This window comes from Mesocricetus auratus, unplaced genomic scaffold (assembly GCF_017639785.1).
Source record: "Mesocricetus auratus isolate SY011 unplaced genomic scaffold, BCM_Maur_2.0 Super-Scaffold_100006, whole genome shotgun sequence".
NCBI classification, from domain to species: domain Eukaryota; kingdom Metazoa; phylum Chordata; class Mammalia; order Rodentia; family Cricetidae; genus Mesocricetus; species Mesocricetus auratus.
In genome coordinates, this window is record NW_024429190.1 from 14859734 (window position 1) to 14881843 (window position 22110).

The 22110-nt window shown below is 40.7% G+C and overlaps 1 protein-coding gene across 7 annotated transcripts in view; it reads left to right on the plus strand.

The window, feature by feature from the left end:
- Grk4 (G protein-coupled receptor kinase 4) overlaps positions 1-21459 on the plus strand; it is a 92568-nt gene extending 71109 nt beyond the window's left edge. For 6 of the 7 annotated variants that reach the window (XM_040746944.1, XM_040746942.1, XM_040746943.1 and 3 more), the window contains 6 exons: positions 1431-1520; positions 11036-11244; positions 15907-16044; positions 18412-18549; positions 19007-19144; positions 21299-21459. In XM_040746944.1, the coding sequence (XP_040602878.1) occupies positions 1431-1520; positions 11036-11244; positions 15907-16044; positions 18412-18549; positions 19007-19144; positions 21299-21349 (764 nt within the window). In that variant the 3' untranslated portion in view covers positions 21350-21459. The remainder of the gene's footprint in view (positions 1-1430; positions 1521-11035; positions 11245-15906; positions 16045-18411; positions 18550-19006; positions 19145-21298) is intronic. The other variant, XM_040746946.1, reaches the window with a different exon arrangement.
- The last annotated feature ends 651 nt before the right edge of the window (positions 21460-22110 follow it).

Genomic DNA, 22110 nt, shown 5'->3' on the forward strand with positions numbered 1-22110 from the left:
CCTGTACTTAGGCAAAACCAGAGATGCCAGATGTTTATGATGGATGTTTTGAAGTATGTGAAAATAAACCCAAAGTAGTATTTACCCTCCTGTTTGGTTTTTGTTATTAACCCATATTTATTTTTCTTTATTCATCAACTCTCTATACTTGGCATGCTACCCTCAGTGCTGTCACCTTGATAGATCCGGGGTGTGAATTGCTGTTATGGGGGCCCTGTGGTGGTAGATGGGGACTGGTTCTTGTAGTCAGCTTTTTGTCAGCATCATGGGTACTTTTGGTCTTGGTGTCTCTGGATCTGAGAATGGGCCCTATTACTAAGATGCTGGATGTGTTTACACTAACTCAGTTAGCAATATTAAGAAGGAGCTTCTGTCTAGTAATTCTTAGTGGCTAAAAGGATCTTCTTATATAGAGCATGAGCTAGAGCCAGAGTGATTGCTTCAGAGAATAGGTCAATGTCGCTGAGTCCTGAAGGCAAATATGGGGCGTGATCAATACGTAGCTTTATGTCTACGTCTGCCACTGCTTTCTGCATGTTACCCAACTCATATACTGACTCCCTGAAGAGGAAAGGTGCTGGAAAAAATAACTTTCCCAGGTTTTGTCTGCAGCATCCAACTCTAAGCTTGTGATTTGTGTTGGCATTGAAGCTACTTTAAAAGAGGCAGGGGGAGAGGACATGTTATATTGTAGGACATGAAGTAGTTTACTAAGTGTGTTAATAGGGTGAGTCTAAATCTAATGACAGGTTTCCTTTGAAGAACATTTTTTTGTAATCTGCTACTTTCATAGGAATTTAACAAACATTATGCCCTCCTTTACATAAAACTTTTTGCATAGTTGAGGTCTTTAAGTAAAGGGTCTTAATTTCATTATTTCCACTGGTAGTTGTAAGGAAATAATATGGTACCTCTGTTTTTATCTTGTGGCTACCTACTGCTAAAGGTCTTCTTCAAGTATAAATCTAATTTTTTGCTGTTAGTAAACCTCAATGTGCTATAAGAAATTTCACTACACAGGTAAAGGTTAAATGTAACTTTTAGATACTACTATTTTTTTTTTTTGGTTTTTCGAGACAGGGTTTCTCTATGGCTTTGGAGGCTGTCCTGGAACTAGCTCTTGTAGACCAGGCTGGCCTCGAACTCACAGAAATCCGCCTGCCTCTGCCTCCCAAGTGCTGGGATTAAAGGTGTGCGCCACCAACGCCCGGCTAGATACTACTATTTTTATACATATTTGTTGTGTGTGTTTTGTAGCACTGGGAATGGAATCTAGAGCTTCCAATATTTTAGGCAAGTGTTCTACTACTGAGCTATATCTTCAGCCCTCATCAATGCATTTTAGCTGGACTTTGCCTCCCAGTTATAATTGTTATTAAAATGCTGTTACTTCATCCCATGATTTGTACATTGTGTTTGAACACACACAGGACACATCCGAATTTCAGATCTTGGTCTAGCTCTGGAAGTCCCAGAAGGGGAGATGGTTCGAGGAAGAGTTGGTACTGTTGGCTACATGTGTAAGTGAAAGATGACTTTGGTGGGCCTTATCCTTTCCTGCCAGGAGGCCAGTGTTCCAGAACCTAGAGAAAAAAAATAGCTTTTCATTTACTTTAGTAGTACAAACCTCATTAAGCCATAAAAATAATGCCACATTGAAACACATTAACTTTTTAAAAATATTAGTATTATATTTATTTACTGTTGTGTATATGTATGTGTACATGTGATGATGCCAGAGATCACATGCAGAAGTGGGAGGATAACTCATGAGTCAGTTCTCCTTTCACAAAACTCAGGTAAGTCAGGTTTTAAGGCATGCACTTTTAGCCAGCATTTAATAAAGCTAATTACAAACACAGAAGTTCACATTCTTCAGAACTGAAAACAATGATTAGGTATAAATTCAATTTTAAAAGGACAAGACTCTTTTTGAGGGGCAGACACGGTGATATATGGGATTAAAGGTGTGCAACACCATGCTCAGTTAGTAGACATCTTTTTCTCTTCCTCCCTCCCTTTTTTTTAATATTAAACAGGGTTTCTCTTTGTAGCCCTGGCTGTCCTGGAACTCACTTTGTAGACTAGGCTGGCCTTGAACTGGGAGATCCACCTGCCTCTGCCTCCTGAGTGCTAGAACTAAAGGCGTATGCCAGCACCTTCTGACATCTTTCTCCCCTTTTATTAAACATAAATTCTTTTCTCATACAATATAATATGAATACAGTTTCCCTTTCTTCTGTTTCTCCTAGTTCCTCCCCACTTTCTCTCCTATCCTGATCCACTCCCTTTCTGTTTCTCATTAGGAAAGAACAGGCTTCTAGGAGATAACAAAATAAAATATATTAAGATAAAATGTAAACCATCATGTTGAAGTTGGACAAGCCAAGCCAACAGAAAAACAAAATAACCCTAATGAAGGTACAAAAATCAGAGTCCCACTTGTTTATACGAGTCCCATGAAATTACTAAACTGAAAACTATAATAAATATGTGCAAGGCCAGGCAGTGGTGGTGCACACCTGTAATCCTAGCACTTGAGAGGCAGAGGCAGGTGGATTTCTGAGTTTGAGGTCAGCCTGATCTACAGAATGAGTTCCAGGACATCCAGAGCTAGCAGAGAAAACCTGTCTTGAAAAAAAAGGAAAAAGAAAGAAAAAAGTATATTTACGTATAGAGGACCTGGTGCAGACCCAGGCCCTGTGATTGTTGCTTCAGTCTCTGAGTTTGTATTAGATTTGCTCAGTTGTTTAGAGGTCCTTGTTCTCCTTGTGTTCTCTATCTCTGCAACTCCTTCTGCCTCCTCTTCTTAGTGGTTTTCTGAGCTCTGAGGAGAGAGAATTGATGGAAACATCTCATTTAGAGCTTTGTGTTTCAAGTTCTCTTTCTCTATGTGTGCAGTATCTGGCTGTAGGTCTCTATTTGTTCACATTTGCTGCAGGAGGAAGCCTCTTTGATGATGACTGAAACGGCATCATTAGGAGTCATTTTGTTACTTTTTTTTTGACCAGTCATATTTGATTTTATCCTAGGTCTTTGGGCTATCTAGGTTCTGGTTCTTGGTCACCTAAGCAGTGTCGGGTATGGGTTCCACCTCATGGAGTGGGCCTGAAGTCAAATCAGACATCGATTAGTTACTCCTACAAGGTTTTTGCCCCTATTGCCCTAGCATATTTTACAGACAAGACAGATTGTAGATCAAAGTTTTTGTGGTTGGATTGCTGTTTGCTTTTCTCTTTTGATAGCCTGCAGAGTACGGTTCCATGTCATAGACACTAGAACATGGAGGTGAAGGTTCCATGTAGGCACCAGCTTGACCTGTCTATTTTCAGTGAGTTGTGTGGGTGTTGTCTTCAGCAATGGGACTTTACTGTCAGTTTGTGAATTGCAACCTCTTGTCTTGGCAACATCCTGGGTTGTTTGAGGATTTCCATGGGACCCTTTCAGCCAACAAATCAGTTGGCTGAAACTCAGTCCCGGCACTGGACTGAGTTTGTTTGATGACAGAGATGGCCATAAGGGTTCCTACTCCCTCATTTATTTGGAAACTTCATTAAGATTGTCTTCATATAAAGTTTCCACTGCACTAGGTTTCCACACCTCCCATCAAATGCTCTTCAATTCTAGCTGTCTCTCTTCTCATTCCCTCCTTCAGTTCCATCTTCCCTTCCCCTTTCTACTTGATCCTCCCATTCTCTCCAAAACCTTGGCTCCAGTATCCCCATAAAATCTATTTTATTTCCTCCTCCCAGGGAGATTTGTATGTCTCCTCTAGTCCCTTCATCTATGCCTAACCTCTCTAGGTCTATGGATTGAAGCTTGTTATCATTTATTTAATGGCTAATGTCCAGATATAAGTGAACACATACCATATTTATCCTTTTGGTTCTTGGTTACCTTATGCAGGAGTTTTGTTTTGTTTTGAGACAGTTTCTCTGTATAACAGTCCTGGCTGTCCTGGAACTAGCTTTGTAGACTAGGCTGGTCTCAAACTCATAGATATCTGCCTGCCTCTGCCTCCTGAGTGCTGGAATTAAAAGCGTGTGTCACCACCACCTGGCTCTGAAAGATGATTTTTTTTCTAGTTCCAGCCACTTGCCTGCAAATTTCCTGATGTCTTTTTTTTTAAAGCTGAGTAGTACTCCATTGTGTAAATGTACCATATTTTCTTCATCTATTCTTCTATTGAGGTACATCTAGGTTGTTTCCAACTTCTGGCTATTATTAATAGAGCATCAGTGAACATGGTTGAGCAAGTGTCCTGGTGGTAGGATGAAGCACCCTTTGGGTATGAACCCAAGAATAGTATAGCTGGATCCTAAAGTAGGTCATTTCCCATCTTTCTGAGAAACCACTATACTGATTTCCATAGTGGATGTGCAAGTTTTTACTCCCCCCAGCAATGGAGAAGTGTTCCCTTTCTCTACATCTTTGCCATTTGTATTATTGGTCTTAGCCATTCTTACAGGTATAAGATAAAACCTCAAAGAAGTTTTGGTTTGCATTTACCTGATGACTAAGGATGTTGAACATTTCTACAAATATTTCTCAGCCATTTGAGTTTTCTCTATTGGGAATTCTCTGTTTAGATTTGATTTGTAAACATTTTAAAATTGGGTTATTTATTTTTTAATGTTGTTTTTTGAGGTCTATGTATATTTTGGATATATTTGCGTTATGTCAGATGTAGAGTTGGTAAAAATCTTTTCTCATTCTGTAGGCTGCCACTTTGTCCAACTGTCGGTGTCCTTTGCTGTGGAGAAGCTTTCAGTTTCATGAGGTCTCTTTATTAATTGTTGATCTTAGTGCCTGTACTATCAGTGTTCAGAAAGTCATCTATTGTACAGTGTGTTGAAGGCTATTCCCCACTCTCTCTTCTATCAGGTCCAGTGTACCTTGTTTTATGTTGAGGTCTTTGATCCATTTGGAGTTGAATTTTGTGAAGGGTGCTAGGTGTGGATCTATTTGCATTCTTTTACATACAGCCATCCAGTTTGAATAGCACCGTTTATTGAAGATGCTGTCTTTTTTCCAGCATGCATTTCTGACTTCTTTATCAGAATCAGGTGTCCATGGGTGTTTGGGTATATGTCTGGATTTTCCATTCAATTCCATTGATCAGTGCGTGTGTTTTTGTGCCAGTACCATGAAGTTTTTGTTACTATAGCCTTGTAGTATAGCTTAAGATCAGGAATAGTCAGATCTCCTGCAGTTCTTTTCTTTCATTGTTCAGATTTTTGTGTTTCTATATGAAATTGAGAATTGTGCTTTCAAGGTCTGTGAAGAATTGTGTTGGAATTTTGATGGGGATTGAGCTGAATCTATAGATTGCTTTTGACAGGATGACCATTTTTACTATGTTAATCCTGATGATCTATGAGCATGGGAGATCTTTCCATCTTCTGATGTCTTTTTCAATTTTTCCATCAAATACTTGAAGTTTTTATTATATAGGTCTTTCATTTGCTTAGTTAGCATTACCTCAAGAAGCTATTGTGAAAGGTATTGTTTCCCTAATTTCTTTTTCAGTCTGTCATTTGTATATAGGAGGGCTACTGATTTTTGTGAGTTAATTGTCTATCCAGCTACTTGGCTGAAAGTGTTTATCAGCCATAGGAGTTCCCTGGTGCAATTTTTTGGGTCACTTATGTAAAAGCCTATCATCTGCAATCAAAGATATCGTGACTTCTTCCTTTTCAATTTGTATCTCTTTAATCTCCTTATTGTCTTATTGCTCTAGCTAAGACTTCAGGTATTATAGATATGGAGAGAGTGAACAACCTTGTCTTGTTCCTGATTTTAGAGAAATTGCTTCAAGTTTCTCTCCATTTAAGTTGGTATTGGCTATAGGCTTGCTATAAGCTTTCTTTATTATACTTAGGTATGTCCCCTGTATTCCTAATCTCTCCAGGACTTTTATCATGAAAGAGTGTGAGATTTTTGTCAAAGGCCTTCTTTTCTGCATCTAATGAGATGATCATGTGGCTTTTTTCTTTCAGTTTGTTTATACAGTGGATTGCATTTATTGATTTTCATATATTGAACCATCCCTGGGTCTTTGGGATGGGCTTGCTTGATCATTGTGGTGGTTTGCATAGTTATGGCCCCCATAGACTCATGTGTTTGAATACTTGGCCCATAGGAAGTGGCACTGTTAGGAGGTGTAGCCTTGTTGGAGCAAATGTGTCACTATGGAGGTGGATTCTGCAGCCATATATGCTCAAGCTATGCCCAACGTGGCACACGGGTCTCCTTTTACTGTCTGTGGATCAAGATGTAGAACTCTCAGTTCCTTCTCTAGCACCTTGTCTGCTTGCATGCCACCATACCCCACCACTGATGATAGTGGACTAAACCTCTGAAACTGTAAGCCAGTCTTGATTAAATAGTTTCCTTTATAAGAGTTGCAATGGTCCTTTAATCCCAGCACTCGGGAGGCAGAGGCAGGAGGATTGCTGTGAGTTCGAGGCCAGGCTGGATCGACAGCCTCCAAAACAATTCAGAGAAACCCTGTCTCGTAAAAACAAAAACAAAAACAAACAAACAAACAAAAAAGAGTTGCAATGGTCATGGTGTCTCTTCATAACAAGAGAAACCATTACTAAGAAAATCGTGGCTAATGATCTTTTTGATGTGTTCTTGGACTTAGTTTGCAAATATTCTGATTATTTTTGCATCAATGTTCATAAGGGAAATTGGTCTATAATTTTCTTTCTTTGTTGGATCTTTGTGTGGTTTGGGTATCAGGATAACTGTGGTCTCACAGAATGATTTGGGCAATGTTCCTTCTGCTTCTGTTTTGTGGAATAATTTGAGGAGTATTGGTGTTAACTCTTTTTTGAAAGTCTGTTAGAATTCTTCACTAAAACCATCTGGCCCTGGGCTTTGGTGGGTTTTTTTTGGGGGGGAGAGCTTTTTTATGTGCATTGGTGTTATTGCCTGCATGTATGTCTGTGTGAGGGTGTTGGATTCCCTGAAACTGGAGTTACAGACAGTTGTGAGTTGCCATATGGATGCTGAGAATGGAACCCAGGTCCACTGGAAGAATAGTCAGTACTCCTTTAGTCCCTGGTTGAGAAACTTTTAATGACTGCTTTTATTTCACAATGGGGTTATAGGTCTGTTTAAATGGCTTACCTGATATTGATATAACTTTGGCAAGTGGTATATATGAGGAAAATTATCCTTTTTAAAGATTTTCTGATTTTGTGGAGAGCAGGCTTTTAAAGTATGGTCTTATGATTGTCTGGATTTCCTCAGTGTCTGTGGTTATGTCCCCCTCTTCCTTTCTGATTTTATAATTTGGATATTCTCTCATGCCTTTTAGTTAATTTGCACAAGGGTTTGTCACTCTTACTGATTTTTTTGAAGAACTAACTCTTTGTTTCATTGATTTTTTTTTGTTTTTTTTCGAGACAGGGTTCCTCTGTGGCTTTGGCGAACTTGCAGAGATCCGCCTGCCTCTGCCTCCCGAGTGCTGGGATTAAAGGCATGCGCCACCAATGCCCGGCTCATTGATTTTTTTGTATTGTTCTCCTTGTATCTATTTTATTGATTCCAGCCCTTAGTTATTATTTCTTGTCATCTACACCTTTTGGGTGTGATTTCTTCTTTTTGTTCTAGAGCAGTGGTTCTCAGCTTTCCTAATGTTGTGACTCTAATACAGTTCCTCATGTTGTAGTGACCCCCAACCATAAAATATTTTTGTTGCTACTTCTGCTGTTACGAATCATAATGTAAGACCCAGAGGTTGAGAACCACTGCTCTAGAGCTTTCAAATGTGCTATTAAGTTGCTAGTATGAGATCTCTCCAGGCTTTTTATTTTAACTTAGTGCTATGAACTTTTCTCTTAGAACTACTATTATTGTGTCCCATAAATTTGGGTGTATTCACTTTCATTCAATTCTAGAAAGTCTTCGGTTGACCCATTTTTCATTCAGTATAGTGTTGTTCAGTTTCATGAATTTGTAAGATTTCTGTTGTTAATATCCAGATTTAATTTGTGATGGTCTGATAAGATGCAGGGAATTATTTCAATTTTCCTGTGTCTGTTGAGACTTACTTTGTGTCCAAATATATGGCCAGTTTTGGAGAAAGTTCCATGGGGTGCACAGAAGAAAGTATATCCTTTTGTGTTTGGATGAAATGTTCTGTATGTTTAGTGTTTTGATTATTATATAGCCAGCAGAATTTCTTTTCAGGTTCAATCTATTTGGTATTCTGTATGCTTCTTGTACCTTTATAGGCATCTCCTTCTTTAGGTTAGAAAATTTTTCTATGATTTTGTTGAAAATATTTTCTGGGCCTTTGATCTGGATTTCTTCTTCCCCTATTCCTATTATTGTTAGATTTGGTCTTTTCACAGCATCTCAGAATTCCTGGATGTTTTATGTCAGTACAATTTAGATTTAACATTTTCTTTGATGGATTTATATTTCTTCTATTGTAACTTCAATGCCTGAGATTCTCTCTTCCATATTTTGTATTCTGTCAGTGAAGCTCGCTCCTGTAGTTCCTGCTTGAATTCCTAAATTTTTAATATCTAGAATTCCCTCAGTTTTTTTCTTTGTTGCTTTTATTTTGTGTCTTGAATAGTATTATTTGTTTACTTCAACTGTTTTTCCTTGATTTTCTTTAAGGGATTTATTAATTTCCTCTTTAAGGACCTCTATCATCTTCATGTAGTTGATCTTAAGGTCCTTTTCTTGGTTTTCAGCTATGCTAGAATATTCAGTGTCTGCTGTGGTAGGGTTGCTGGGCTTCAGTGGAGACATTGTCCTGGTTGTTATTGTGTTTTTACACTGAAGTCTAGGCATCTGGGACTGGAATGATTATAGGTCTGGGAGATTATATTTGGTTTTGTCTCTTTTGGGTGAGTGTTTTTCCCTTGGTTTCTACTTTTTCTCTGAACTTTAGGAGAGTGTTGTGACTGTAGAGAATTTTCTCTGGACTTGTTTCTCTGGCCTGCTCAGCTGGCGTATTCCCAGGGTATGCCTGCTAGTGTTGGAGGTTAGGATAATGGGATGAGTTCAGGGAAGGAAGGCTGGAGGAGATCTTTATCATCTGTTTGGTGTAGGGTCCCAGAAGAAAGGGAGACCACAGCAGGTTTTCTGCTGTAGAGCTGGGGATGAGAGTGTGTAGGGGGATTAGATCTGGAGGGGCAGAAGGAAAGGTGTGAATTCACTGTCAGCCTACTTGTTGCCTTGGCAGGAGTGGCTCTTGGGGTAGCAGCGGGTGCCTGCTAGGGTTCGGTGCTGGGACAAAGCAGTGCGGGGGTCAGTTAGAAGGAGAGGATCTATGGGATCCACAGGAGATGTGAGCAGGGCAGGGAGGCTTGCCCCGGTGTTCTGCTGCAGATCTGGGGATAAGACTGGGAGACTGGGGAACAGAAAGCTAAGAGACATGTCTTTAAAGCAGCTGATCATATAGCTACATTTTAGCAGAGAAATCTGAACTGTATGTAAAAACTAGTAAGTACTATGAAAAATATGCATTTTTTTAGGTATAAAAATTAAGGAACTCAGCTGGACAGTGATGGTACACGCCTTTAATCCCAGCACTCCTCAAGGCAAAGACAGGTGGATTTCTGAGTTTGAGGCCACCCTCGTTTACAGAATGAGTTCCAGGACAGGCAGGGCTGCTACCCAGAGAAACTGTGTCTCGGAAAAAGAAGAAAACAAAAACAAAAAATTAATGAACTCTGATTTACAAATAATTGGGAAAACAGAGGCTAGAAAAATATCCTAACACTTGAGTTGTCTGTGCAGCAGCATTTGAGCCCCTGAGTGCTCAGATTGTTAGAATAGCAACTGATGCTGCTTCCCTAAAGAGTAACTGTTTCCCAACATGAACTCCATTATTTTCAAATGTTATCTAAATGTTAAAATTTAACGCAACATCATTGTAAATGTTTTGAAAATCTAGAGCAGTGGTTCCCAACCTTCCTAATGCTGTTCCTTAATACAGTTCCTCATGTGGTGACCCCCCCGACCATAACATTATTTTTGTAGCTACTTCATAACTATTATTTTGCTACTCTTATGAATTGCAATGCAAATATCTGTGTTTTCTGATGGTCTCAGGTGGCTCCTGTGAAAGGGTCTGTGAACCCCCAAAGGGATTGTGACCCATAGGTTAAGAACCACTGATCTAGACTGTCTGAGGATTTTTATAGTCTGCAGCCTTTTTATAAATGAGAAGTGGTGCCCATAGAGACTCCCGAGTTTATGTAGTTGTGTGAGGGCAGAGTCAGGTAAGGCTACAGGTCTCCTCATGTAGCTATCACACTGTGCATGTGGGCACACAAATCCTACCCACCTGATCCCTGAGAAAACTGATCATATTCAGATTATTCCAAAGATGTATAGGCAATGCCAGCCTACCCTTGGTAGCTTCTCAGGACATGGTGGGTCTCTCAGAGCCTGATATTCCTCCCCTTGCAGGTTTCTGGGGTTTCTTCTGACTTGGGAACAGATGACACTGAACTTGAGGCACCCATGGGAACATTCGAGTGGAGGGAGCATCCCCAGGAGGCAAGCTTTCTTTCCAGTACCATTTTACAATATTACCACCCTGCATCAGTCATGTTTATACAGTATAGATACATAGATACAGCTTCAATTATCCTTCACACATCAAGGAATCCAAATATTTGAAGTATATAATTCAGTGGATATTAGTGCACTTACAGAGTTGTGCATCCATTATTGCCATTACTTTATCTAATTTCAGAACATTCCTTAATGACTTCAGATTTTAATGACCTGTTAGCAACTACCCTCTATTCATCAATTTATACTCCAGGCTTTCAACCATGACCTTATGTTCAGTCTCTCTAGATTTGTATATTCCGCATATTTCATATAAATATAATCATATGATCTTTGGCCCTTTGTGTTTTCTTAACTTAGCATGTTTTTAAGGTTCTTAGATCATGTTGTAACAAACATTAAATTAATAATGTATTACTTGGAATTAATCATAAGAACATTTAAAACTAAAATTTAATTAAAAATTTTCATATTTGTTATATAGCTCCAGAAATTATCAATAATGAAAGGTATGCGTTTAGTCCTGATTGGTGGGGACTTGGCTGTCTGCTATATGAAATGATTGAAGGACACTCTCCATTCAAAAAATATAAAGAGAAAGTCACCCGGGATGAACTGGAAAGAAGAGTGAGGCATGAAACTGAGGAGTATTCTGAGAAGTTTTCAGAGGATGCCAAGTCCATCTGCAGCATGGTGGGTCAGGTTCCACAGAGATAGGGAAATGATTAACTCGCTTCATCTAACTCTTTTGATGGTTCAGAAGTAGGTAGGCAGTCTTCAAAGCGGAACAGCAACCCCATTCCCAGCTTACAGGTGCGGTGAGCTCAGCCAGACCTTGCAGTAACCAACCTCTTTCCTGGCACTCTTGCCTGGAATTTCATCTCAGGCCGACCATGAGAGCAGAGATCAAGTTCCCGGTCTAGTCAGAGGAAAACTCATGACTACCCTTTTATATTGATGTTATTGAAAGGAAGAATAGTGCCAAATTACTCTGTTTTCAGAAAACAGCTGCTGAGTCTTGTTCATTGACTCATTTTATGTAAAATTTAATATAAAACTAATTTCTAATGTATTTTGAAATGGGAAGATTGTCTCTGCCAATTTATTTTTCCTTAAATCATCACAGACTTGAAGGCCTGCATGGGCCAGACTGAAATGTACCTTACAGATTTGATTATTGTATTAGGGCCTTTAACTTCATGTGACACAATGATGCCAGAGAGCAAGTCCTACCCCATTATTATAAATCGGGCCAGTAGCATTTGGGTGCTGTCTGTCGTCAGGGCTGGAATTTTTTTTTCACCGTTTATACACTAAAATTTGTTAACTTGCTTACCTTAAAACGGTGCATATAGGGGTTTTTTTTGAGGTCTGTCTTTTGTAGCATCTTTAAAATTTTTCTTTCAACAAGGAATCATTGAGCATCTTCTATATAGAGTTCCTAGTACTATCATAGACACTAGGAATACAGCAGTGAGTAAACAGAGGGAAGGCCTGGCTCTTCCAGTGTTCTTATTCTGTTGCAAGGTGGGTAGCCACTAATAGTAAAAAGAACAAATATGACAAATATACTGGCTGCCAGAGGATGATGCATATTCTGGAGGAACCAGAAGGGGGGGGTGCGGGGGGGGGGCAGTGAGACACTGTAGTTGGTAGGATTTGGGGACAAAGAGCTGAAAGAAAGTGAATGTAGGTGTGGCATGGATAGCATTGGTAGAAGAGCAAATGTAAGAAATGTTCAGATTCCTGATGGACCTTGTAGGGGTTCCTGCAGTGGAGAAAAGGGGTCAAGGCTGAATCCCAAGCTGATAGAGCAGCAACCCTGAACAGGGAGAAGCACAAGCATTTGTGTGGAGAGGCGTACTTACTAGATCAGAAGTCTAGAATGGGGGAATAGAGGCACTAGTGTACAAAGGAAGATGTGAGCAGTTCCTTCTCGTAGTTTGGGGGCAGTGCAAGTGGCAGATTTGCTGTAGGACTTCTGAATAGGGACTTCCATCTTCTTATGCCCTCAGTATCCATGGGGTCAAGGGTAGGGAGAGAAACGTAGCAAGTATGGGTGCAGATAAGGTATGAAGCACCATTTAGAGAAGATGAAGCCGAAGAGCTGGGAAGTGCAAGAGGCTTCCTCATAGGCATCAAGTGCATGCATAGCGAGATGCTGTCCATAACCCATTGGTGTTTTGCTCTGTACAGGGACATGAGCCCAGAGACAGTAGAGAGCGATCTTTGCCCAGCTCTACAGTTGGCCTAGGCAGGTATGATAAAGCAGTCATGGAGACATGTAGGGAAACTGGCTGTGTGTAAAAAAGGACTGAGTCCTGGATCAGGCAGTCTTAAGTTGTTGAAGAAGAGTGACATAGGGAAAGGCAAGTAAAGACAGTAGGTGATTACAGCCAAGCGTGAGCTGTGGGTTGTTGGAATTGAGGCACCCCACACCAGGGTTAGAACAACTGGAGTGATGCACAGACAAGAAACTTCTTGAAAAGCTGATGATGAGGTCCTGCTGGTCCTGAGAAACCTAGCTTGTGACTCAGGGAGAGAGTGGCTTGGCAGGGTAGGAGATAAAGGGGTGGGCCTCTGTGGGTGTGAGAATGGCAACAATTGTACCTATTACTGAACTATACTGGTAACTTACATGAGTTGATACTATCTGGAGAATAATTATTTGGGGCTCCTTCATTTTGTTACCATATACAAAATGATGGGTGTTACAGATTTGTCACTGAGCCGTGGGATCCTCCTGGCTTTTCTCCCAGCTAGCCTACTCAGCTTGTAGCTGACAGCATTTCACAGTGGTTTGATCAAGCTACTTTTGCATTTGACTTTGTAAATATTGACTGAGTGCTTGCTATACATAGGACACTGACAGCACTGTATTGTGAAAGCAGAGGTGGAGCCTGCCCCCAAGGAGCTCACAGTTTAATCTTAGGCCTACATCCATAAGAATGACTAACAGTCAAGATTTGGATTCTATAAGCTTAAGTTTTAAAGAAGGGCTCAAGGGATTCAAGGATAAAATTCTTGTTATGCTAGAGGCACTGGGAAAGAATGTAGAATCTGAGCAAAGGACAGATTTTTGTTGTTTTTTTTTTTTAATGAATCACGGTTTCTCTGTGTCACCCTGGCCATCCTGAAATTTGCTTTGTAGACTAGGTTGACCTCGAACTCAAGAGATTCCACTGCCTCTGCCTCTTAAGTGCTGGAATTAAAGGCGCGCACCACCACCTGGCTTTTGTAAGTATGCTAGCTTTGCAGTTGGCCTAGTCTTAGCATCCTATGTCTTACATCCCTGAGCCCCAGTCTGTTATCTATAAGATGCAGGTGAGACAAGATGCTTCAAGGATAAAATCAAGTAATGAGAGTAAGTGGTTGAGATACGTATTCCTTTGATAAAACACCCTGATTTAAAAAAAAAAAAAACAAGAGAGAAAGGGCTTATTTGGCTCTTAATTGCAGGTTGTATTCTGTCACTACAGGGAAGTCAAGGCAGCTGGAACCTGAAGTAACTAGTCACATCACTTCCACCCTCAACAGCAAAGACCAATGAATTAATACAAATATACCAGTTCTCATCTGCCTATCTCCATTTAATCCAGGACCCAAGCCATGAAATGGTGTGGCCCACATTAGGAGTGGGCGTTTCTGCCAATTACTTCAATTAAGAAAATCTCTCACAAGAATGCTCACAAGTCCTGCATTTGAGACCCTTTTCCTCCTCCTGGGTTGCCTTATCCAACCTTGATGTGAGGGTTTGTGCCTAGTCTTATTGTCATTTGCTATGCTGTGTTTGGTTGATCCCTGAGAGGCCTGTTCTTTTGTTTTTTTGGGGGGGGTGGAAATGGAGGACTGGGTCTGGGGGAAAGGGAAAGTGGAGACTGGTAGGAGTGGAGGGAGGGGAAACTCTGGTCAGAATGTGCTGTATGAGAGTTAAAAATAAAAAAAAAATAAACAAAAAGAATGGGCACAAGTAAACCCAATCTGGACAATTCTCTTTAAGACTCCCTTTCCAGGTGATTCTAGATTGTGTCCATTTAACAGCTAAAATCAACCATTATGCTCAGTAACTGCTGTGAAGAGAAACAACTGGCTCTTAAACAGTGGGTTAAATTTCCCACAGATGGACATGGGTGACTTGTACAACAGCAGAGAGGAGGGTGTGCAGAGGACAAGAATGTGGGCCAATCTTTTTTGATTGATAGTAATTATGGAGGAAGACTTATTTGAATTTGTGAGTTATAAGCATGTAAAGAATACTTTTGAAAGAGACTGCTCGGTGTGCAGTTGGCACATGGCTATAACCCCCATACTCTGGAGGTACAGATATGCATATGAGAACTTCAAAATTAACCTAGGCTACAAGACCCTGTCTTGAAAAAACCTAGTGGCCCAGGATATTGTTCGGTGGGCTAAAACATTTTGTCACATAAGTCTGATGACCTGAGTTTTATCTCCAGAATCTATGCCAAAAGCCAGATATGGTGACACACATCTTTAATCCCTGTACTCCTGGGGTTAGAATAGGATCATCTGGAAGTTTGTGGCGCCAGCTAGTCTGGAATACAAACACAGCAGCAGGAACAAGGAGGCACTCTGCCTCAACAAGGTGGAAAGCAAGAATAGATTCCTGATCTGGAAAATTGTCCCTTGACCTCCACACATTTACTATGTGTATGTACTTACACAAATACATAAATAAAACCAAAAAGGGGAAAAGCAGAGATGATGTTAGAAACGGGAGAGACACAAAGTCAGAGAGTTAAGAATATACAGTTTCTAAAAGGAGGCTTACTAAATTTTTTACTCACTTGAGGTCCTTGTACTCTAATAAATAAATGTTTCTTTTTATAAATTCGACAGCATTAAAATAGTGTTTCTGAATTCATAACTCCATTTCCTTAATAATTATTCCTTAGTTTTTACAACATTTTTACTTGAGGATCAGTTTATTCAAATTGCTGGGGGGTTGTTTTTTTTGTTTGTTTTTTTGTCTTTTTTTGAGACAGAGTCTATTCCTAGAACTCATTATGTAGACCAGGCTGACCTCAAACTCGCAGAGATCTGCCTGCCTCTGCCCAAGTGCTAAGATTACAGGGGTACACAACAAGGCACAGAACTTCAAGCTTCCATCTCTTGGTCACTCATGGCAAGATTTGAGTTTTACTCTTTGCTAAACCATAACCTACTTAGTTAAGTCTGAAATTATACAGTGTGGTTGATACTTGGAGACTGTAGTGGCTCTTTATTTGGATAAATATCCTCTGTTACCCTGACTTCTTTGGTTGTTAAAGAAGACAGTTTTGAGTTTATATTTCTATCCTAATAGCTTCACTTGATTGTTTCTCTCTTGTGTAGTTACTCATCAAGGATCCAAATTATCGGCTAGGCTGTCAGAATGATGGAGCTGCTGCTGTAAAGCAGCACCCAGTGTTCAAGGACATTAACTTCAGCAGGCTGGAAGCAAATATGTTAGATCCCCCTTTCTATCCTGATGTAAGTATGCTACCTAGAGTAGCTAGGTCCCCAAGAATACTGATTCCCATAGCAATCTTTTTGATAAAGCACACTTGATACAACTAGCCTGTTGGTTCTGCTCTGAGGTCTGTTATTTTTGCTTCTTCTGCCTATGTCCCACCACCCCCACAGCCTTATGCAGACCTTAGTAGCTCCCTGGCTCCAAGGCCTGGGTTGTGCAGTCCATCACTTCTGAGATAGCCAAACTCCTGTCCTCCAAATTCTCAGTGCCATTTCAGATCCCTTTGGCATACCCTCCAAGGCTCTCTGTGTGCCAGTGATCCTGGTCAGATCTCAGTGCTGGGTGTACCTCTATTCCTGTGCTCACTCATTGTACTGAGTGCACACAGCTGCTGAGTCTGGAGTGTGCATCCTTCTGGAGCTGTCATGTGTGTGCTTCCTCATGAGTATGCTATTGAGATAAAAAAGTCATGCCTCCAAAAGCACAGGGCCTGGCACTTGTCAGCGCTGGGTATATAACATAGTACATACTAAGTGAATATGGAAAATATAGTACACAATAAGTGAACTACTGATGAAAGGATTCTACCCTTAGCAATCCAAAACTGGAAAGATAGCTAAATTTTCATTGTTGGATGGAATTAAGATAAATCTACAATTGAGATCCTTTTATTTGTAAGACTTCTTCAGAACTTGCTTAATATCCATAGTATTTGTTATAGTGGTAACTGCTTCCCTGGAGCTAATTCCTACTCAAGATATTCAGGGCATGTCCACTATCTCCAGAATAGCTCTAGGTGTGAAAACTAAGGGAGAGCAAGGTAGACAAAGGAGTGCCTCTGCTTGGAGAGACAGGTAGGAAGACAAACTGACTGGTATGCTGGGAAAGTGTTTCCTGACAGTGCAGAATTCATGACCTGGACTTCATATAGCTGTCAGGTCTGGAGATGGGGCAGCTTGGGTCAAAAGCAGGAAAGACAGGCCAATGTGGTTTCTCAGGAGGAAGAAATTGTCTGTGTTCTTGATTTAAACAAACTGCACCATTTGATGACAATTCAGCAAACTCTGAACATTTTGCTTTCAGAATTAAGATTCTTAGTTTGTAGGGCTGTATGTGTCTTGGCTTTTGGCCTAGACTGTCCCAAGAGAGGACTTTTCAGTCCTTTTTTTTTTTTTTTTTTTTTTGTTTTTTTTTTTGTTTTTCGAGACAGGGTTTCTCTGTATTGATTTGGAGGCTATGCTGGAACTTGCTCTGTAGAACAGCCTGACCTTGAACTCACAGAGATCCACCTGCCTCTGCCTCCCAAGTGCTGGGATTAAAGGCGTGTGCCTTTCCAGTCCTTCACTTTGTGGGATAGATGAGAATGGGAACAATGCTGACCAGTGACCTGCAGACTACTACTGTAATGACACTCATCATTTGCTCAACCCAAAAAACAGTACAATGACTTCTCAGGACTGTTGGTGTGTTTTTCAGTAGTAGACAAAGACTCCTTAGTTGTAGTTCTGTTATTTGTGTTCTCCTTAGTCCCAGAAGGGCAAGCAAAGCTCTGAAGGAATGGAGGCCTGGGTCTTGATAGCCCTATATTCTTACCTGATCACTTGCTCCTGAGGACAGCTGTGCCAAGGTAGAGACTGCAGGCCTAGACTCTAGTTATAGAGGAGAAATTGCTAGCAAGAAGGTTGCTTCTACTTTTCACCCAAATGCTAACTAAGTAAGTGCTTTGCAGGTAGGATGCTCAGGGCCAGAATCAAGATAAAAATTGTCACTAGTGGATCCTACAGCCAGTGGTCTCCATGCCTGTTTACAGGCCTCTCTGTGTCCCAACAGAAGCAACCCATCCCATTCTTGTATAGTTTCAACCTTTGCAATCTATTTTCTGCTGCAGAGATGAAAAAGGGTCCTCATGGTGCTGGTGGGGACTGGAACTGACATCACAGGATCTGTGACACTGAAAGCTCCTTGAGAAAAGTGACACTGGAACTGCTGTGTCACGGAATGTACATGATATAAATTAGAAAATTAGTTTGAAAGGGCCTTGGCAGTGAACAGAGTGGGGAGGAATATGTGTAGACTTTGTAATTAAGGGAGCTCAGAGCTGCTTTAGGACTGGGGATGTAGTTAAGTGGTAGGGTGTCTGCCCAACAGGTGCAGGCCCTATGTCCAATTCCCAGCAGCTGAAAATTAAAAGCAAAATATCTTTTATAAGCTAGGTATAGCACCTGGGGGTGGTCAAGGCAGCCAGAATGGAAGGTTAGGGACAACCTAGGCTACCTATTTCTGTCTCAAAAATCCAGAAGAAAACAAAATCAAACAACAAAACAAGAAAAGAGTTATTCTAATTGTCTCATATGTCTATGCCTCTTTTTGTTCTTGGTGCCCAGCCTCAGGCCGTTTATTGTAAGGATGTCTTGGATATTGGGCGGTTCTCTGTGATAAAAGGAGTCAACCTGGACAGCAGTGATGAAGACTTCTATGCCCAATTTGCTACAGGGAGTGTCACCATCCCCTGGCAGAATGAGGTACTACTCTTTCTAGCAGAGTAGGTTTATGTTAGTTTCAACGATGGCGTATGTGCGCGCGCGCGAAAGACTTGACTATGAGGACTATATCAGATCATGGGTAAGCCAAGACAGTATCAGCAGTTGCCAGAAGCATGACAGCTACTCTGGTCCTAGTTACAGGAGGTGATCTTGGGATTTGCCTGCCACCCTGAAGACCGGCTTCCTCAGCAGAGCTAGCTGGCAACTTGACTCCATTGGAATGGCTTTGAGGGGGTACATTTGGAGAAAGGGGGGTCACTTATTTAATGAGGAGGCCAGAAACCAGGAGTCTAGGAATGTGGAGTCAGGGAAGGTCTGGGAACTCTGATGTGCCTCACATTGAGGTCAGGTGCTGGGTGGGAGCTGATAATACTAGGAAATCATTCACCTCATGGTGTCTCTAAAGCTGCTCTATCTTGTCTTTTTGTGCACATAGATGATTGAATCTGGATGTTTCAAGGACCTCAATGAAAGTGAAGATGGGGGAGATTCGCCAACACATAAAAAAGAGAAGATGTGTCCCTCCATTCTCACACCAAAGAGAAATGTCTTACGTAGAATCTTCAGAAGAGGGGTAAAAAAATCATTTGTAAAAAGTAAACTGTTGTGGCTGAGGGAGATGCTTAGGGTAGAACACTTGCATAGTATGAGCAAGGGCTTTGTTTCTGAGAAACGGGTGTGGGCATGTGTATTTACACCCCCTCTATATTTTGTGTGTATATGTATCAAAAGGAAAATATTTTCTAAGGAAAACATCACTTTCCATTTTGTTTGTTTTTTGAGACAGAGTTTCCCTGTGTAGCCCTGGCTGTCCTGGAACTCACTTTGTAGACCAGGCTGTTCCCTAACTTGGAGATCTGCCTGCCTCTGCCTCCTGAGTACTGGGATTAACGGTGTATAGGCACTATCCACCAGTTATTTCTTTCCTTTCTGTAATGCCTCATATAGGAAATTTCAATCTGGGTGTAGCTCACACGTAGGAGACTGAGGTGCAAGAATCACTGTGAGTTTGAGGGCAGCTCACTGCATAATGAGTTATTGTTAGAAAGAAGGAAGAAGAAAGAGGAGGGGGAGGCAGGTAGACAGACATACACACACACACACACACAGAGAGAGAGAGAGAGAGAGAGAGAGAGAGAGAGAGAGAGAGAGAGAGAGAGAGAGAGAGAGAGATTTCATGTAGTTTAAGAGCCATATAGTTCGATTTAAAACTTATCCAGAAGCATCTTCACAATGCTGCTTGCTGTTGGTAGAAAGACTATTCTGATCCACATGACAATGACTTGTTAGCACTGAAATTGCTTCCTGTTTTGGTGACAAAGCATTTTGACCAAGCTTGGCATCTGATGGAATTCCCACAAACAGTGCATGTGTAGTCCTCCATGTCCTGAGTCCAACTACTGCTCTCCAAAGTCTCAAGAAAATAGGTTCCCTTCTAAAATTGGAAATCCTTTGGAGAGACTTTCTGTAGTAGCATTACTCTTGTTTGCTTTTTTCTCATGTATCCCAGGCTGGTTTAACTTGTTGTGTAGCAAAGGAAGCCCCTGGACTCCTGGTCTTCTTGCCTCAGCCTCTTGAGTGGTAGGACTAATGGTGTATACCAACACAACTGACAAGGTTAGAAAATAATTCACCAAGTAAAACTTCTTATGAGTGGATTGTTTTGCTTTGTTCCTATCAAGTTTTTAAATTTTACTTTATTGGGTTTTTTCTTGTAACTATAATTATTTGAGGAATTTACTAAAACATTGTTTGCTAGCATTCTAATTTGTATTTTTCAATATAAAAAAACAAGACTAGTAGTAAAAATCTCCCAAAGTGGTTGTTGTTATGATCATATTTTCTTTCACAACTAGGGATAGGTATATGATCTGAACATAATCAGCCTACCGCATACAATTAAGTCGTACTGGGCACCCTCCTTACTCAGAACCCATGTAACATCCACTAGAGAGTTTTCCACAGATAGAATAGAGTTATACTTTTTGGAGCACCTACTTACCATGGCACTTGTTGATGAAAGAGCCAGTGACCCTCTTTGTCTTCTGTATTCATTCAACTATGGAATTTGACTTCGCATGCAACAGTAACAAAACAGCAAAACTCATCTTAAGGCAGAATCTCAGTATACCAATTAAACATATGCCTTTAAAATTATTTTTAGCAGTATAAGGATGGAAGTTAGGACCTTGACCTGGTAAGTACTCTAACGCTAAGCTACATCCTCATACCCTCCACCTTTTATTTTTAAAACATTATTGAAACAGGGTCTTACTAAGTTTCCTGGGCTAGTCTTGAATTTGAGATCCTCTTGGTCCAGCCTCCTGAGTAGCTGGGAATACATTTAAAATTCCATTTCTTGAAGTAAATAAGAAAAATGCATTTAAACTTTCCTTACCTCACAATTAGTATCCTCCCAGTTTCTAGAACATTATTTAGGTATCTTTGAAGATTGGTTCCAAGATGCCAAAGTCTAAATGTGCTCAAGACTCTTTTATAAATGGACAGTGTTTATATAAATCATCTCTAGATTGCTTACAATACAGAATACAATATACAAATAGTTGTCATACTGTGCTATTTAACATATTGCATTGTCATATGACTTTCAATTTTTTTCTGAAAATTTTGATTCGGGTTGGTTGAGTCCATGCTTATGGACCTCATGGCTACTCAAGCAAAGCAAAGACATCTTGGCTGAGGCTGGCCGTTGTGTTGTGTGTTGCAGGGCTGCCTGACCATTGCCCCCAGTGAGGAGAGGGAGCCAACACAACACTGACCATTCACTGCGCAGACCACAGAGCGAGACCCTGGTGTAAGAAGGAACCTGTCACATACTCAGTGTCTTGTCCTTTCCATGAATTGTAATAAACAGTCTATGACACTGTTTGTAATGTGCTTTCATATATTTTTTACATTAATATCTGCATTATCTTTTACTGAAGCTGTATTAAAGAAGAAGCCTGAGAACACCACTGTATGCCATGAAGCTCCCAAGTGTGGATGTCTTGTGCATTTGAACAGTTTTCAGAAGTCCTGTCCTTGTGTATCTACCCTATACTGTCCAGTTTTCCCTGGACTTTGCTAAGGTTCTTACTGAAATGTAGTGCTGCTTTGTTAAATTGTTAATTCTAAACTCTCTCCCAGAATCGCAGGTTCTTTCTTTGTTTTAAATCTCCCCTGCCTGCTTTGGTACTCACACATCTGGTGTAGATTCTAGGCCAAGCATTTGGTTATGAAAGACCCCCAGAGTGGGGAAGACCCTCACTCAAGTCTCTGGATAAGCCGACACCCCAATAATTCAAGAGAGACCATTCTTGATGTGAGCACACGAGGTTTATTTGGGAACTAGTGCACTGGGGCCGAGCTCATAACCCTCTCATGGGCAGAGGAGTTCGACCCCCAATAGTTGCAGTGGGGGGGTGTTAAAAGGGAAAAACCACAAAGAATAGGGGAGTTTAGGCAAGCACCATAAAGAATGGGGAGTTTAGGCAAACAACATAAAGAATGGGGAAGTTAGGTGATAGCTCATGCCTTAAT